Here is a 19,685-nt window from a genome sequence, read left to right on the forward strand (position 1 = left end):
AACGCAGCGGCGCCAGCGGCCCATGCCACGTGACCCGGCCGTTCCGCGCATGTGCTTCAGCGGGACCCGCGGCGTCACTTCCGGGCGAGTTGTCATGGCGCCCGAGGCCTACTGATCCCGCCTCGTCCCCCCCCCTCCCCTCCCTCACGCTGCAGCCGACCTCACATCGATGACCGCCGGGCTCCGGCCGTAGCACCAGGTGGGTTCTCACTCCCGGGCCGTTAGCGGGTGCAACGATAAATCAACCCGGGCCAGGTTGCACCGGGTCAGCACCTGGCCCCTGCAAATGTCCCTCCTCCCCATCCTAACCCTCCCTCCCCTATCCTCATCTTCCCCCTCCACCCATTCTTCCCTCTACTCGCTCCCTGCCGACCACTCAGGCTGTCTGCTTCCCTGTAGCTCAGTAGAAACCAGAGATAAATGCCTTTTAAATATGTTTAACTTGGTATCACGGTCTACACAGACATTGTGGGCCGAAGGGTCAGTCCTTGTGTTGTTCACTGTTCTAAGTACTTTGATGCTTTCATTCCACAGTAAATCCTCAGTTCTTGTCGGTCAGAAGCCGGGAGGATGAGCACGCAGGTAACCACGCCATCTGTGTCAAACAATCTAAGTGTTGTCATTCACTGTCCTAAACCAGTTTGTGCGCTAACATCTTTCTCTCTTGTTTTCAGTACAGCATCCTATTCAAGCAAGAACACGGTGAGACAGTTTTATATTTATCCTGAAAGCAGATCTATTGTTTCAACTGTATGATGCTAACCATAGCTGTATATTTATTCAATGTGTTAAAACCTCTGTTTAATTCTTAAAGCTCATGAAGACTCTATCTGGTCTGTGGCTTGGGGAAAGAGTGAGAAAGATGGCTCAGAGACCATAGTGACTGGCTCATTAGATGACTTGGTTAAAGTCTGGAAATGGTAAGTCAGCTTTTGACATAGAACTGAGAACTCGTGGGGGGGAAAAAATGCTGGACATACTTGGGCCATACAAGAGAGCAGAGAAAGAGTCGTGTCAGATTAATGAGCTTTCATCAGTAGCTTCAGCAAGATTGGATGCATTCCTTGCAGCAGAGGAGATGTGCCGAATGAGTTGTCGATAATTAGAGGTGTGGATGCTGAGAATTTTTTCCCATCGTATAAGTATTTAAAGCCAGGCATTATAGATTTAAGATGAGGATACGGAGGATTAGGGGAGATTTCACTGTACATCTTGTATGTGTATGTGACAAATAAAGTTGACGACTTGATTTGTGGAAGATCTTTTTCACCATTACCCCTGCCTCTCCGATCCTTATGAGACCCAGGATCCCATTCACTTCACACTTTAAAATGATTTTTCATCCAAACGGTAGTATCTGGAACACACCAGCTAAATGGATGGTAGAGGCAGAAAGTCTCTCAGCACTTCAGTATCCGGATGAGCACCTAATTTGCCTTGGCACAGGCTGAGTGCTGGGTGCTAATTCATAATGATTTGCCAAGTCTACTACAGCCGACGCCAGAAGTAAGCTTTTAAAACTTTTAATTTAACCACAGTGGTTATATGGCATCAGAGCAAAGCATTAAAATATCTGCAGACCTTAACTAAAAAGTGAACACATCATAACTAACAAAGCAAAGAAACCATGGAACTATAAAGGACTGAAGACTGAACATGACCAGAGACAAAAGATACTTGACATTCGCTCATAACATTTACACAGAATACATGGCTGAAAAACAAGCTTCCTTATCTATATCGGGTGACTGATGCCCTTTGAATATAGCAATCAGAATGAGAACACTACAGCCTCCAAATAAGCTCTGAACTAGATAAACTATTGTTATTAATACACCATTTTTGTTTTTGTGTGTGTGCATTATAGTATATATTTATATATATATAATAATATATATGTGTGTATACACACACACACACATACATACATAGTGAACTTGTTTTTCTCGTCTATTCAATGTTTTCAGCGTACTATGTTTACATATTCTGTTCTGCAGCAAGTAAGAATTTAATTGTTCTATCTAGGATATATATGACAATATAACACTCTTATCAGAAATAACAATCCTGGGAGTTACCAAGCCCCACAAACAAATATTTTGTCCGCTCCAAGATTGCAATCATAGTGCCCATCAATAATGTGCAGTCTCCCACAACATCTAAACCTCTCTTTGTCATATTTGCTTCAGGCAAGACGAGAAGTTGGAGCTCCAGTGGACCCTGGAGGGGCACCAGCTGGGAGTGGTATCGGTTGACATTAATCACACCGGGACCACTGCAGCCTCCAGCTCTCTGGATGCACACATTCGCCTCTGGGATTTGGAGTTGGGGAAACAGATCAAGTCTTTGGATGTTGGGCCAGGTAATGTGTTGACTCTGTGCATTTCTGCTGCCTGCACTTGTTGCCTTAAAGTAACATAATCATTCAATATTATTAAATTCTAGTGAAATAACGGACTCAAGGTATTATCGTCGATATAATTCACTTCCAGAAGATTGTCGGCTTATCCTAAGCCTTTGTATCAGACCACACTCATGTGCTTCTGTCAGAATATAAACAAATTAGCTGTAAAGCTCTTTTTCTGAAAAAGGCAGTCAAATTATAATTGAGATACAATTGGGAGTCAGAATGGAGGAAACTTCCAACAAAACACTTTTAAAAATCTGATATAAGCCTTCATTAATAAAATTATCTTAAATTATGGCTTTGTACAGTGAGGTGGTGATGGGCTGGTCTGAATGTTTGCTGCAAACCTTTTGGTGATTCTTGGGGGAATAATTGGTTAATTGTAATGCTGGAGTTCAGGTATGCGTGAGGGTGTCCAGGGCACAGGACCCTAGGGCTGGGTGGTGGTTCCACAGCTGTGTTTTCCATGTTTACATTCATAAGTAATGTGAGCAGAATTAGGCCATTCGGCCCATCGAGACTACTCCGCCATTCAATCATGGCTGATCTATCTTTCCCTCTCAACCCCTTTATATTCTAGTCTTTTTTAATTGAATGCTAACATTGCATTTGCCTTCCTTACTACGGATTCAACTTGCAAACTAACCTGTGTAAGAAGAAACCTGTCTGAAGAAGGGTCTCGACCCGAAACGTTACCCATTCCTTCTCTCCAGAGATGCTGCCTGTCCCGCTGAGTTACTCCAGCTTTTTGTTGCAAAATAACCCTTTGGGAATCCTGCACCAGCACTTCCAAGTCCTATTGTACCTCCGATTTCTGAATCTATGCCATTATTCTTCCTACCAAATTGCACGACCGCACACTTTGCTATGCTGTATTCCATCTCCCACTTCGTTGTCCACTCTACCAACATGTCCAAATCCTTCTGCTTCTGCAGACTCCTTGCGTCCTCTACACCACCTGCTCCTCCACCTATCTTTGTATCATCCGCAAACCTGGCCACATTCCTATCAATTCCATCATCCAAATCATTAATATACAGTATGAGTGGACCCAACACTGACCCCTGCAGTACACCATTAGTCACCGACAGACAACCAGAAACAGCCCCCTTCATTCCCACTCTTTGCCTTCCACCATTCAGCCAATCTTTTATTCATGCTTCCTAGTACCTTCCCTCTAATACCATGGACTTGCATCTTGTTTAGCAGCCTCGTGTGGCACTTTATCAAAGATCTTCTGAAAATCCAGGTAAATCCACTGACTCTCCTTTGTCTATCCAGCTATTATCTTCCTCGAAGAACTCCAAAAGATTTGTCAGGCAATATCTCCCCTTCACAAATCATGCTGACTATTTTATCATGTGGTTCCGAGTAAGCCTATAGTTTCCCCTCTCTTGCCTCGCTCCCTTTGAGCAGTGGAGTAACATTTACAACTTTTCCAGTCCTTGGGGACCAACCCTGATTCTAGTGATTCTTGAAAGATCATTACTGCTGCCCCACAATCTCTAAAGCTACCACATTCTGAACCCTGAGGTGTAGTCCACCTGATCCAGGTGACTTATCTGCTTCCCAAGCACCTTCGTAGTAATAGCAACTCCACTAACTTCTGTCCTCTGATTCTTGAACTTCTGGCACATTGCTGGTGTCTTCTGCTGTGAAAACTGACACAGAACTAATTAAATTCATCCACCATTTCTTTATTCCCTATTATTCTCCAGCATAATTTTCCAGTGGTTCAATGTTCACTCTTGTCTCTTGTTTACTCTTTATATATCTGAAGAAAATGTTGGTTTCCTCATTTATATTATTGGCTCGCTTACCTTCATATTTTACCTTTTCTTTCTTTATTGGCTTTTTAGTTGCCTTTGGTTGTCTTTTTAAAGCTTCCCAATCTTCTAGCTTCCTGTTAATTTTCACAAAATGATATACTTTGTCTTTTACTTTTATGCTATCTTTGACTTCCTTTGTCAGTAATGGTCGCCTCATTCTCCCCTTAGAATCTTTCTTTCCCTTTGGGATGAAAAACCCCTGCGTCTTCCAAATGACAACCAGAAACTCCTGCTCCACCATAATCCCTGCTGGGATCCCTTTCCAATCGACTTTAGCCAGCTCCTCCCTTGCATCTCTATTCACCTTTATTCAGCAGTAATACCAACACATCTGATTTGGTCTTTCCCTTGACCTCATATTTCCTTTGGGCAGCTTACACCCCAGCGGTATGAATATTGACTTCTCTAACTTCAAGTAACCCTTGCTTTCCTTCTCTCTCCCTTCCTAGTTGTCCGACCAATCTGACTGTCATAGAGTCTCAGTATGCTCAGTATGATAATTTAGAAAGTAGATACAGGAGTAGGCCTTTCGGCCCTTCGAGCCAGCACTGCCATTCAATATGATTATGGCTGATCATCCAGAATTAGTACCCTGTTCCTGCTTTTTCCCCATATACCTTGATTCTGTTAGCCCTAAGAGCTATATCAACTCTCTCTTGAATACAAGCTGGGAAGAAACTGTCCCTGAATTTGGAGGTGGCATTTTCACACTTCTATACCTTTTGCCCGATGGGAGAGGTGAGAAGAGGGAGTGGCCAGGGAAGCTGCAACTCATCCTTGATTATTTTGCTTGTCTTGCCGAGGCAGCATAAATGGAGAAATAGAAGGAGGTTGTTATTGTGGTTATTAATGTATTGATTTTTTGTTTATTATACATCTATGTGTATCACGTTTACGGGCCGATTAAGCTGCTGCAAGAGTTTCATTGTTCCGTTGTCAGAATTTTGACTCTTGACTAATTTAATGAAATAATGTATTTTCTCAGTTGATGCTTGGTCCGTGGCCTTCTCTCCCGATGGCAAGTTTTTAGCGACTGGGAGTCACTTGGGAAAAATAAATATATTTGGAGTTGAAAGTGGAAAGAAGGAATCTTCTTTGGATACAAGAGGGAAGTTCATCCTCAGCATTGCATACGTAAGCAAAGCCGGGATCATTCTGTTTTCATTTGGCTTGATGGATGGGACTGAGGGCAGTCTGAAGCATGCTTCTGGTGAATGTGTTCATTTAAATGTGTTGCCAATCTTGTTGATTTGCCTCTGTGAACCCCAACTATCAGGAATTGCCCTTTGCAGCTCGGTGCATGGGATCCAGAGCCAGTAATATGAAAAGCAAACACTTTTTTTCTTTTTGTTACTTCTTTTGTGAAACCCTGTTATTTCTGGTCTCCATATCTGTCCTCCCTTGTCTCCCTTAATTTTGATTGCCATGCCAAATGTTAGTTGCTCCTTCAATTTTACAGAGCTTGAGCTCTGAAATGCAGTCCATAAACATACTTCCTTTTGCCTGATGGGCAATTTACTCCAACCCCTCCCCTCCCCTGGTACTTTCCCTTGCAACCGCAGGAAATGCTCCACTTGTCGCTTTACCTCCTCCTTCGACTCCATTCAAGGACCCAAGCAGTCTTTCCAGGTGAGGCAGAGGTTCACCTGCACCTTCTCCAACCCCATCTATTGCATCTGCTGTTCAAGGTGTCAACTGCTCTACATCGGTGAGACCAAGCGCAGGCTTGGCGATCGCTTCGCCCAACACCTCCGCTCGGTTCTCATTAATCAACCTGATCTCCCGGTGGCTCAGCACTTCAACTCCTCCTCCCATTCCGAATCCGACCTTTCTGTCCTGGGCCTCCTCCATGGCCATAGTGAGTCCCACCGTAAATTGGAGGAGCAGCACCTAATTTTTCGCTTGGGTAGTTTACACCCCAGCGATATGAACATTGACTTCTCCAATTTCAGGTAGTCCTTGCTTTCTCCCTCCTTCCCCTTCCCAGCTCTTCCACAGCCTACTGTCTCCACCTCTTCCTTTCTTCTTCCCACCCCCCCCCCCCCACATCAGTGTGAAGAAGGGTCTTGACCCGAAACGTCACCTATTCCATCGCTCCATAGATGCTGCCTCACCCGCTGAGTTTCTCCAGCATTTTTGTCTACCTTTACTTATTTTTGAAATTTTTGAAACCTTAAGCCAGGTTCCTGTCTCCTTTACCCCATTGTGGACGTTCAACTTTGTTTATAGAATTGATGCCGAGAGCTATATTCGGCACTATCATCCCCTTTGCTTTATTAATTGTACTTGAGTTTGAACTGATTGTATTTATATATGGTATATCTAATCTATGTGAATAGCATGGTAACAAAGCTTTTCACTGTACCTCAGGACGTAATAATGAACCTATATCTGGCCCAAGATTTTGATCACTGACAACTGCTATGCCAGGACAACAAACCTTTATGGCCAGCTAAGATATTACATAAAAAAAAAAAAATTGGAGTTGAAGGGTACAAGATGGTGTTTAATATGTGGTGACTTTTGTGTACGGACTCAGTGTGTTCTACTATCTTAAACTGTGTGCAAAAACGAATGTCACTGTACTTAGGTACATGTGAACATAAAGTACCATTGCCTGCGTGGCTCACCAGAGCTGTGAAAGATGATGCTTTGAAACTGCAGCATTAGCACGTTAACTTTGGATACCTTGAGCCTGCCCTGCAAACGCACGTAGCCACGCTCTTCTGAGAAGTCTACAGAACATTTGCATGTTATTAGGGCATCACATTTAATTTGGATGGCACAGTGGCGCAGCGGTAGAGTTTCTGCCTTGCAGCACCAGAGACCCGGGTTCGGTCCTGACTACGGGTGCTGTCTGTACAGAGTTCATACATTCTCCCCATACAGCGGGAGTTTTCCCTGGGTGCTCCAGTTTTGTCCCACACTCCAAAGATGTACAAGATTGTAGGTTAATTGGCTTTGGTAAAGATTATAAATTGTCCTGGTATCTAGGATAGTGCTAGTGTAATGAGATTGCTGGTTTACTAGTCTGTGTTCCCTTGTGCAACGTTTCAGCTAGAAAGGGTGCCTAGAAGATCTACGAGGATGTTGCCAGGACTCGAGGGCCTGAGCTATAGGGAGAAGTTGAGCAGGCTAGAACTTTATTCCTTGGAGGGCAGGAGGATGAGGGGTGATCTTAGAGGTGTACAAGATTATGAGAGGAATAGATCGGGGAAATGCACAGCCCAGAGTAGGGGAATCGGGAACAAGAGGATATAGGTTTTAAGGTGAAGGGGCAAAGATTTAATAGGAACCTGAGGGGGAACTGTTTTACACAAAGGGTGGTGGGTGTATGGAACGAGCTGCCAGAGGAGGTAGTTGAGGCAGGTACTATCATAACATTTAAGAGACATTTGGACAAGTACATAGATTGGACAGGTTTAGTGGGATATGAGACAAGCACACACAGGTGGGACTAGTGTAGATGGGGCATGTTGGTCGGTGTGGGCAAGTTGGGCCAATGGGCCTGTTTCCACGCTCTATGACTGAGTGGCTGTACTGGTGATTAATTAAATTGGGGTTAAGATTATTAATTCACAACCTGATGGATGAATCTCTGTTTCTTGCAGAGTCCTGACGGGAAGTACCTAGCCAGTGGTGCCATTGATGGGATCATCAATATGTTCGACATTGCAACCGGCAAGTTGTTGCACACGCTGGAAGGTAAAATGTACACGCGGGGGCTGTGGTCGGTGGAAAACATCTACAAAGTGTGAATAGTGGAGACATCACTGAGCCAACATATGGAGTTGGTCAAGGAGGCAGGAATGCTCATCCACTGTGGTTGATTTCCCCCAGAGAGAAAGGCCGGCAATCTGTTCCTGAACTGAAGAAAAGGCCCCGACCGAAACGTTGCCTATCCAGTCCCTCCCTAGATGCTGCCTGACCCGCTGGGTTCCTCCAGCACTTTGTGTTTTGACAGTCAGTACCCACTGGTAGTCAGTATTTGCAGTGATGCAACTGGAATTGATCAAATTGTGCTGACGTTCTATGGCAGCAGATCTGAATAAGCAGGCAGAGGCCAGCTTTGGATAGATTCCCATGCAAATAATAGTTGTTTTTTGGAATCCCAATTCCCTGCACACATTCCCCACCCCACACTCTGCTGAAACTGCCGCTGGTGAGCTTCTGAGTTAATTGCTTCTTGAGCAGTTATGTGCTCCATTGGCCAGGTGTGTTACCTGCCATGTAACATACTTCTATGGCGCTTGACTCGGAAGGTGTTCAGCATTTAGTCATTGTTGTTCTTGCTTGTGTCCATTGCAAATGTCTCTTGTTGCTGCATTTGCCTGTAAGATCCATGCGTAGCAAATACAAGATGGAGTGTTTTACTACAATGTGAAATATACAGGTACACCACTGTTTTCCAGCACCCTTGGTTCCAGGGCCTTGCCCGATTATCTGTTTTGCTGCACCAAGAACAGTAATGTAATAATAATTCAATAATACACCTCTGACCCACCAATTATACCCCTACACTGTCTCTAAAGCACCATGGACTGCTAGAAACCTAAATAATTATAATAATAAAAACAATTAATTATTTCGGGACAAAGGCACATGTCCCAAAAGAGCACATGCCACACTCAGTGCCAACTGTGGTCGCACAGTGAACTAGTCTGTCGGCTGTAGGAATCCCAATTGCGCTCTCGTAATTTTGTCTGGATTAAAGGAGGTGCCGATCCATCAGTTGCTGGAAAATCGGTGGTGTATCTGTACAGATTTTTAAAATAGCTTTTCAATTTTTGGGCTGGCAGGGTGGCGCAGTGGTAGCATTGCTCCCTTATGCCCCTGTCCCACTTAGGAAACCTGAATGGAAACCTCTGGAGACTTTGCGCCCCACCCAAGGTTTCCGTGCGGTTCCCGGAGGTTGCAGGTGGTTGCCGGAGGTTACAGGTAGTGGAAGCAGGTAGGGAGACTGACAAAAACCTCCGGAAACTGCACGAAAACCTTGGGTGGGGCACAAAGTCTCCAGAGGTTTCCGTTCAGGTTTCCTAAGTGGGACAGGGGCATAACAACACCAGAGATCCGGGTTCGATCCTGATTACTTTCGCCCCCTCCATAGCACAGAAACTGCTCTCCTCAAAGTCCTCAACGACCTCCTCACCTCTGCTGACACTGGTTCCCTCAACATCCTCATCCTCCTCGACCTGAGCGCAGCCTTTGATACAGTGAACCATAACATCCTGCTCACCAGACTCAAAGACCTCGGCATTGAAGGTTCTGCACTCAGCTGGCTCCGTTCCTACCTTTCCAACAGATCTCACTTCATCTCTCTCCATAACCACACCTCTGCTACAGCCACAGTCACTCAAGGCGTTCCCCAAGGCTCCGTACTCGGCCCCCTCCTCTTCATCATCTACATCCTCCCCCTTGGTCAGATACTCCGCCACTTCAATCTGGACTTCCACTGTTACGCCGATGACACCCAGATCTACCTTGGCACCAAATCCCCCCACAACCTTGGCACCAAAATCCCCCTCTCCCATATCAACTCCTGTTTGTCAGCTATAAAAACCTGGATGCAACATAACTTCCTCAAACTCAACAGCGATAAAACAGAATTCCTCCTCATAGGCTCCAAATCCACACTCAGCAAAATCAATAACCCCACTCTCACCATCGACGGCACCACTGTCTCCCCATCTCCCCAGGCCCGCAACCTTGGCGTGATCTTTGATTCCACCCTCTCCCTTGAGCCTCACATCCGCCATGTCATTAAAACCTCCTTCTTTCACCTCCGCAACATCGCCAAACTCAGACCCTCTCTCACACCTCCCACTGCTGAAAGACTCATCCATGCCTTCATCGCCTCCCGACTGGACTACTGCAACTCACTTCTCCTTGGCATCAGTTCCACCTACATCAACCGACTCCAACTGGTCCAGAACGCAGCCGCCCGACTCATCACCCACACCAAATCCTGGCATCACATCACTCCAGTCCTCAAACAACTTCACTGGCTTCCCATCTCCCACCGGATCACCTACAAAATCCTGGTCCTCACCTACAAAGCCCTCCACCATCTGCCCCCCCCATATCTCACTGACCTCCTCTCCCCCTACCAACCCTCACGGTCCCTCAGATCCACATCAGCCGGTCTCCTCTCCATCCACAAGTCCAACCTCCGCAGTTTTGGGGACAGAGCCTTCTCCAGGGCAGCTCCCAGGCTCTGGAACTCCCTCCCCCAACTGATCTGCAATTCCGTGTCCCTCACCATCTTCCAGTCTCGCATCAAGACCCATCTCTTCACCTCTGCCTATCCTTAGCCCCACGTCCCTCTCCCTTTTCATCTGTGCTTGAATTGCCTCATATTGTGTTTTGAATTGAATTCTGTCTTTAATTTGTGTACTAGTCATGCCTCTACTATTTATTTCATTCCCCTTGCATGTTTTTCCTCTACTTACTAAATTTTTGTAAGGTGTCCTTGAGACTCTTGAAAGGCGCCCATAAATAAAATTTATTATTATTATTATTACGGGTGCTGGCTGTGCGGAGTTTGTGCGTTCTCCCTGTGACCGTGTGGGTTTTCTCCCGGTGCTCCAGTTTCCACCCACACTCCAAAGCCGTACAGGCTTGCTGGTTACTTGGCATAAAGATTGTAAAATGTCTGTAATATGTAGGACAGTGCTAGTGTATGGGGATCGTTGGTTGGCACGGACTCTGGGCCAAAGGGCCTGTTTCCGTGCTGTATCTCTAAACTAAATGACTTTGTTTTGAAATGGTTCAACTCTTTAACTTCCAGGCCACGCCAAGCCAATCAGATCTCTGACATTCTCCCCCGACTCTCAGCTTCTAATTACTGCTTCTGATGATGGTTACATAAAGATTTATGACGTGTAAGTAGTTTCATTGCATTTATTTGATGATTTTTTAGATTGGGCTTCAACAGTCCTACTATATCACGTGGTCCTGGTTCACACAACTCCTTGTGTCTCTTCCTTCCTGCAGACAACATGGCAATCTTGCAGGTACGCTGAGTGGTCACGGATCCTGGGTGTTGAGTGTCGCTTTCTGCCCAGACGACACACACTTTGTATCAAGGTAATGCTGTATTAATTGTTTGTTTAAAGGCCTAGTTTTTGAAATGATGACTTCAACTCCTTTGTTCTGAAGTTATGCAGTAAGATATTGTGCAAATGTTCAGCGAGATTTCTGAGATCCCTTTCTATGCTCTTTCGTTGGATGCACCAACCAGGTTAACTTGAGACCAACATTTTGTTTATACGTGGTATTCAGTGCTAAGACCAAAAAGGTAGATCACATTACTCCAGTTCTGAGGTCTTTACACTGGCTTCCTGTCTGTCAAATAATTGATTTCAAAATACTACTGTTGGTTTACAAAGCACTGAATGGTTTAGGGCCAAAATACATTTCTGATCTTCTGCTTAGCTACGAACCACCCAGACCTCTCAGATCGTCTGGGACAGGTCTGCTCTGTGTCCCCAGAGTCAGAACTAAACATGGAGAGGCAGGATTTAGTTTTTATGCACCACATATCTGGAACAAACTCCCAGAAAACTGCAGGTCTGCTGCAACTCTCAGCTCTTTTAAATCTAGACTGAAGACTTTTCTGTTTGCCGCTGCCTTTCAGTAAACAATACAGGTGCACAACCTTTTATCCGAAAGCCTTGGGACCAGACACTTTTCGTAATTCGGAATTTTGCGGCTTTCGGAATTGAAGATTTTTAGCGTAGATTTTAACGGCTGGCTCAGTGGTAGAGTGCTCGGCTCATATCCGCAAGGTCGCGAGTTTGCGCCTCGATCCCGGCAGTTACTCGATCGCGAGTTTGAGTCTTCAATGTAGTTTTTTCTTGTAGAATAGGAGAGAATAGGGAGGGTTAGGCTGGGATCATTCTCTGCGAGATGATCTTAGTGCGGGAGACAAGTGTAGGAGAGGTGTACTGACTGTGTGGGCAGAACTTTGGAAGTGATTGCCCACCATTCTCAAAAGCCGCTGTGTCTCCCTGTCCCTGAGATAGCAGGGGGCGATCAAACAGCACAATACCCCCTCCCCCTCCAACTCCAGAGGAATCCGCTCCCCGATGGGCCGCTACGGCGACCCCAAGAACAAGACGTACCTTGCACACCATCAGCTTCTGTTCCTCTGGAGTTGGAGCGGGGCTGGAGTTGCTGATCTGGGATCTCCGTGCTTGCAGTGGGCCTGGGGGTCGGTGTCCCGATGAGGGGGCGCAGCTCGGGCTGTGGGCGAACTGCCACTTGTCGCCATAGCGGCCCATCGGGGAGCGGCTTCTGGTGGTCCTGACGTCTCCGGCCAGTTTGCAGTTTTCCTCTGGAGTTGGAACGTGGCTGGGCTGCTGCTGGCTGTGGGTCTCTGGGATCTCCGTGCTTGCAGTGGGCCTGGGGGTCGGTGTCCCGTTGTTCCTGACGTCTCCGGTGACTGGCACTGACCTGCTGGCATCGCCGACGTGAAGACAGTGCAAAGCCCCCGCGCCGGTGCAATGAGCGGGGAGCTGGAGAGGGGAGGGAAGGGGTCACACACATGGCCGGGAAGCAGAGGGGTGAAGGTGGGGTGAAACTGAAGGGAGCGACAATTTGCTGCTGCCTGCCCGCTGAGTTAAAAAGTTCCCACGTAAGACTCACAATACACTGTGTATCTTGACTCTACCGTGGGAACTTTTTAACTCAGCGGGCAGGCAGCAGCAGATTGTCAATTATTAACCCTCCCGCGCAATATACCCTCACCTTCTCTTTTATGAATGGGGATTTAGTTCCCCTTTCTTCGAGGACCGACCGGAGGTTCCGCTGTCACCTCTGTGGGCCGCCCTCGGTGAACGGCTTCAAGGACCTTTCTTCAAGGACCGAAAAAATGTCCGCTATTCGGAGCTTTTCGTTATTTGGAATTTCGGATAAAAGGTTGTGCACCTGTACAAGTTATTAATTACCTATACTGCACTGTAACTTCTATTCCTGGTTTTATTCTATTTAAAATATTTTATTTGATTGCTTTTAATTTTGTAATTATTCTATCTGAATAATCTAATAATCGTTTAACATCTAAATGTCATTTTATATGTGTTTCTTTCCAATGCTTTTAATGTTTTATGTAAGGCACTTTGAATTACCTTGTTGTTGAAAGGTGCTATACAAATAAACTTGCCTTGCCTTGCCTTGTGACTCGAGGCCTTGTGAATTCCAAGTCAAGTCAAGTTTATTCGTCACATACACATACGAGATGTGCAGTGAAATGAAAAGTGGCTATGCTCACCGACTTTGTGCAAAAAGACAAACAAACAAACAACCAAACAAACTACAAACAGAATGGAACAGAATCACATATTCTTTTACATATTGTGGGCGGGAGGAAAAAGGGAAAAAACAGCAATTTTAAAAAAAGCAGTAGAGTGGTACAGTAATAGGCCATTCTCACGTTACGAGCTGACGCAAGAGGTAACCCGAGTGAAGGGGTCGTGGTTGAGCACGATATAACAAGTGAAAGATCAAGAGTTTAACCGAGTTCCCATGGGTAGACGGCAGTTTCCCGTTTACTTGTCATTTCTGCGATGTTCCCAGTTCGTCTCCCGAGTTACTCTTGAGCCAATCCTGATTGAAGGTTTGTTTTAATAAGCAACAGTGTTATGTTTTAATAAGCAACAGTGTTAAAGAAGACTTCTCCATCCTGTGGCTTTGTTTTAAAGATATAATTCAGAGCGGCCGCATCTATTGATGTGACCTACAAAGGGAAAATGCGCACCATCCAGTGCCAGAGCAGTTATATTTATGATTTGTTTGAAACACACAGGTTTGATATGTTTTCATTGAATTTACTGCCATGTCTACACACTGCGGGGAGACGGGAGATTAAATCTTTGAATGTGGACGGATGTGCACATCAGATTGTTGTGAGACTGAGCTCAAGGTTCGCCTCCTGAGTTGCTTTGGTGCCCAGGCGTGAGTTGAGATGGAGAGAGGTTGGGGAGGGGGGGGGGGCGTCATTAATCTGTCTGGGGTGACATGGCTCTTGGGTTAGGCTGGGATCATTCTCTGTGGGGTGATCAGTGCGGAAGACAAGTGTAGGAGAGGTGTACTGACTGTGTGGGCAGAACTTTGGAAGTGATTGCCCACCAGTCTCAAAAGCCGCTGTGTCTCCCTGTCCCTGGGATAGTAGGGGGCGATCAAACAGCACAATACCCCCCCTCCCCCTCCAACTCCCGAGGAATCCGCTCACCGATGGGCCGCTACGGCGACAAGTGGCAGTTCGCCCACAGCCCGTGCTGCGCCCCCTCATCCGCCGCCCCAAGAACAAGACGTACCTTGCACACCATCAGCTTCTGCCCCTACGGGGAGCGTGTTCCTCTGGAGTTGGAGCAGGGCTGGACTGGAGTTGTTGCTGGCTGTGGGTCTCTGGGATCTCCGTGCTTGCAGTGGGCCTGGGGGTCGATGTCCCGTTGGTCCTGATGTCTCCGGCCACCCCCCTGGACAGGAGCTGAGACTGGGAACTGTACCGCCCTTGCTCCCTCCCTCTGCAACTGCGAACAACCACACTCTCCTGCTCACCTGCAAGGGCGATACAGTTCCCAGTCTCAGCTCCTGTACAGGGGGGTGGCCGGAGACGTCAGGACCAACAAGAACCCGATCCCCGATGGGCCGCTACGGCGATAAGTGGCAGTTCGCCCACAGCCCGAGCTGCGCACCCTCATCCGCAACCCGGGTTCCTCTGGAGTTCGAGCGGGGCTGGGCTGGAGTTGCTGTTGGCTGTGGGTCTCTGGGTTCTCTGTGCTTGCAGTGGGCCTGGTGGGCCTGGGGGTCGATGTCCCATTGGTCCTGACGTCTCCGGTGACTGGCACGGACCTGCTGGCATCGCCGACGTGAAGACAGTGCAAAGCCCCCGCGCCGGTGCAATGGGCGGGGAGCTGGAGAGGGGAGGGAACAGGGTCACACACATGGCCGGGAAGCAGAGGGGTGTAGGTGGGGGTGGTGACAGATAGGGCCAACAATGAGTGGAGAAAGACAGAAACACCGACGTGCAAAGGAGACCTACAACAGTGCATGATCTCTCTCGCGTGGCAGGTGACTGTCGCTGGGAAACTGAAGGGAGCGACAATCTGCTGCTGACTGCCCGCTGAGTTAGAGTTCCCACGGTAGATTCACGATACACTAAGGTAAACGCACGGGCCACTACGTTCTTAAATCGAGTTAAAATGTTTCAATTATTAACCACAAGAGTAAAATTGGGACGACAGATGGCACAATGGGCTAAGTGTTCGGCTGGCAACCGGAAGGTAGCCGGTTCGAATCCCGCTTGGAGTGCACACTGTCGTTGTGTCCTTGGGCAAGACACTTCACCCACCTTTGCCTGTGTGTGAATGTGTGTGAGTGATTGGTGGTGGTCGGAGGGGCCGTAGGCGCAGATTGGCAGCCACGCTTCCGTCAGTCTGCCCCAGGGCAGCTGTGGCTACAGAAGTAGCTTACCACCACCGAGTGTGACTGAGGAGTGAATGAATAATGCGATGTAAAGCGCCTTGAGTATTAGAAAGGCGCTATATAAATCCCATCCATTATTATTAAAATTGACTCGTGGAAAATTTCAAACATGTTTGATTTTTTGCAAGAGTAGACAAGTTACACGAGAACCTGCCGTTAGCGCCACGATGCACTACGTTGCGTCCACGAATGCCGTACGTTAATCGTACGTTATTACCACGAGGTTTAACTCGGGTTACCTCTTGTGTCAGCTCGTAACGTGAAAATGGCCTTTAAAAGTTAGTCCCTGGTGAGCTGAGCCCTCTAACACTGAGCTGAAACTAAGATATTATCTGAAATAAAAACAGTTCCAATGAAGGGTCTCATAACTCTACAGATGCTACCTGTCCATAGTCTTTCCAGTCGACAAAAATGCTGGAGAAACTCAGCGGGTGAGGCAGCATCTATGGAGTGAAGGAAAAAGGCGACGTTTCGGGTCGAGACCCTTCCGCGTCTCGACCCGAAAAGTCGCCTTTTTCCTTCACTCCATAGATGCTGAGTTTCTCCAGCATTTTTGTCTACTTTCGATATTCTAACATCTGCAGTTCCTTCTTAAATAAATCGTTTTTTCCAGTGCATCGTTTTTATCTCAGATTTACAGCATCTGCATCATCGTTGATTTTTATTTTTCTGCCTGGCCTCCAACATCAGTAGATAGCCCACAAACAGCAGATCATGTACCTGTCCACCTGCAAAACATTTTCTCACTTTTGCATGGAAGTCCTCTAGCACAAGCCAAGAAGGGAATGGGAGGCGGGGTGGTGTTGACGTGAAGGGAGAGGCTGTATTGTCGGCCTCTCGTTGAAATGTGTTTTTGTATGGTAATATTTGGGGACAGCATGGAATTATTGTAATATAAATGCTTTCCCTGAAGGCCAATCTGCCTTGGAATAAATGTATAATTTGTTTGTTTTTTATTTGCGTTTTGGCATGATGAAAGTTAGGCTGCAGTATACTGAAGAAGGGTCTCGACCCGAACCTTACCCATTCCTTCTCTCCAGAGATGCTGCATGTCCCGCTGAGTTACTCCAGCATTTAGTGTCTATCTGTATTTATTTAGAGCTCAGTTTAGACGGTCTTCATTCTGATCAAAATAGTTCATGAAAGTAAAATGCTATGTATTATTGTAGCTGTTGCTCACTTGTTGACTGCTGTTAAATCAATTGAACAGACTGCAGAAACATCTATTTGATCCAGAGCCTGTGCATCCTATTTAAGAATGCTATGCAATTTGTCTTGCACTCCTTCTCCTGCCCTGCTTTAGTTGTTCAGTTTGTAACCAGCTTGTTTTCCCATCAGCTCTTCTGACAAAAGTGTTAAGGTGTGGGACGCTGGCTCCAGAAGTTGTGTACACACATTTTTTGATCACCTAGATCAGGTAACTAACCTTAAAACAAATGTCCAGCATATCTGAGTTAATTAAATTCTGTGCTGTAACTGTTGTAAAATGTCTCCCTAAATAAAACATTCCGCTTCTCAACAGGTCTGGGGTGCTAAGTACAATGGAAATGGGTCGAAGATAGTATCTGTCGCAGACGATCGTGAGATCCATATTTATGACTGTCCAATCTGAAGTGTTCTCCTGCTCAGAATATAAAACTGAACCAAGATCTCTCTTGACTCCAAACTGATGCCTCTCTGGGAATGTGTAAAGTGTGATTTTTATGTCAACAATTATGAAATGGAAGGAACCATCATGAAATCTGAGTTTGATAAACCATTCCTCATCTTATTTTAATTTGGTTTATGTGGGAAGATTTTCTCATAGTTCTTATTTACATTTATGCTGTTCCCCAAGTGTGTATCGTTTTTGTTTTATTTTTGTAGTTGTTGAAATAAACATGGTTTTATATATGTGATTGGAGTCCTGATTCAGCAGATGAAATGATGCATGTTTCTACGTAATCACAGCTGCCCATCAGGTTGGTTGAAAATCACATTGGTCACAAAATTAATCTGACCTGTTGGAACTGCCATGATCATCAGGAAAAGCGCAACTTGAGGCTTTGGCTTGAGAGGCTTCCTTGAGAAGGGCCGAGGAAGAGTGCTGACTTATCAAGCCCAGAGCAGCAGCAAATGGGAGATGCAAACAGCAGTTGGAAATACATTGGGGAGGCATGCGGGATTACGTGATGTGGAAGCTGGTGGATCGCTTGGTGGTTCGTAGTGACCACATCTGCAGCAAGTGTTGGTTGATCGAGGAACTCTGGCTCAATGTTGATGACCTGGAGTGTGAGCTTCAAATGCTGACACATCAAGGATGAGAATTACCTAGACGTTTCTGGAGGCAGTCACACCTGTTAGATTAACTGGGTCCAATTTGATCCATGGTCAGGGGGGTTGGAGGATTGAAGTGAGGTAGGCAGGAGGATCCAAGAGGCAGTGTTAGAGGAGTCTTGGCCCTTGAGCTTGTCCAGCAGGTCTGAGATTCTCACTCCCTGTGCAGATGAATGTGGGGGCTGTAGGAAGACATAGGCTATTCTCTAAATGGGGGGGGGATTCAGAAATCGGAGGATGGTGGGTGGTGGTGGTGCAGGATTCTCAAAAGATCAATTTGCAGGTTGAATAGGTAGTAATGAAGGCATGTGCAATGTTAGCATTCATTTCAAGAGGACTATAACATGAAAGCAGGGATTTAATGCTGAGGTTTTATAAGGTGCTGGTCAGGCTGCATTTTTTAGTTCCATATTTGAGAAGGGATATGCTTGCATTGGAGAGGGTCCAGAGGTTTCCTGGGGATGATTGCGTTAACATGAGCGTTTGATGGCTCTGGGCCTGTTTAGAAAGCTGGAGTTTATAAGGATGAGGGGGAATCTCTTTGAAACTTAATAGTAAAAAGCCTGGATGTGGAGAGGATGTTTCCACTTGTGGGAGTATAGGACCAAAGGGCACAGCCTCAGAATAAAAGAACGTACCTTTACAAGAGGAGGGTGAATCTGTGCAATTCAGTGCTAATATTGCGTCAAATGTTTGGGTGATAAGGCAGAATGCTGAAATCAGCCATGATTGAATAGTGGAGTAGACAACGGGCTGAATGACCTGTTTGTGAACCTAGGACTTATAAAAGGCTAATGTTAAAGCCATCAGAGTGCTTTGTGCCTGAATGGTAAACATGGTATTAAAACAAATATTTCATTGACTTGTATATGATAAATTTTCTTTAAATTGAACTAAACCAGTGGGACAAATAATTTCCTGCTAAAATGCTCTTGCTAATTTGGCTGTTTACACTCTGGAAGGGAAAACATATGTCCATTCTATGCAACTATTTGCACATTATCAATGCTTTTAAACCCTCTTAGAAACACAATTGTCATCAATTTTGTTTGACAATAGGTGCAGGAGTAGGCCATTCGGCCCTTCGAGCCAGCACTGCCATTCAATTTGATCATGGCTGATCATCCCGAATCAGTACCCCGTTCCTGCCTTCTCCCCATATCCCCAGACTCCGCTATCTTTAACAGAGAATTCCATAGTCACAACTCTATGTGGAAAAAGTGTTTCCTCATCTCTGTTCTAAATGCCTTACACCTTATTCTTAAACTGTGGCACCTGGTTTTGGACTCCCCCAACATCAGAAACACGTTTCCTGCCTCTAGCGTGTCCAAACCCTTAATAATCTTATGTTTCAATAACATATCCTCTCATCCCTCTAAATTCCAGAGTATACAAGCCCAGCTGCTTCATTTGGAATACACACGTTATATTTGATCTCTATGAACCTATTTTTGTTTTAGTTGTCCAATGTCCTTGATCAACAGAATTATGGAAATTTAAAACATGACATTTTTTAAGTAGCTTTCGGTGATTAGCTCTAAATTGATTTTCTGTTGATTATTGGAAATAAATAATTTGATGCACTGTAGGTTCCATTAATCTTGGGCATGCTTAAAAATGTTTTGTCTATTGAAAGCAGATGCTGT

The 19,685-nt window shown here is 45.8% G+C and overlaps 1 protein-coding gene across 1 annotated transcript; it reads left to right on the top strand.

The window, feature by feature from the left end:
• The first annotated feature begins 45 nt into the window (after window positions 1-45).
• Window positions 46-17,619, top strand: wdr61 (WD repeat domain 61). The gene is made up of 11 exons (XM_033015141.1): window positions 46-199; window positions 535-582; window positions 675-702; window positions 815-920; window positions 2,190-2,362; window positions 5,222-5,370; window positions 7,848-7,941; window positions 11,024-11,117; window positions 11,230-11,322; window positions 17,062-17,140; window positions 17,246-17,619. The coding sequence occupies exons 2-11, from the start codon at window positions 571-573 to the stop codon at window positions 17,333-17,335; spliced, it is 918 nt and encodes a 305-aa protein (XP_032871032.1). The 5' UTR covers window positions 46-199; window positions 535-570; the 3' UTR covers window positions 17,336-17,619.
• The last annotated feature ends 2,066 nt before the right edge of the window (window positions 17,620-19,685 follow it).

Source organism: Amblyraja radiata, chromosome X, assembly GCF_010909765.2.
Source record: "Amblyraja radiata isolate CabotCenter1 chromosome X, sAmbRad1.1.pri, whole genome shotgun sequence".
Taxonomy (NCBI): domain Eukaryota; kingdom Metazoa; phylum Chordata; class Chondrichthyes; order Rajiformes; family Rajidae; genus Amblyraja; species Amblyraja radiata.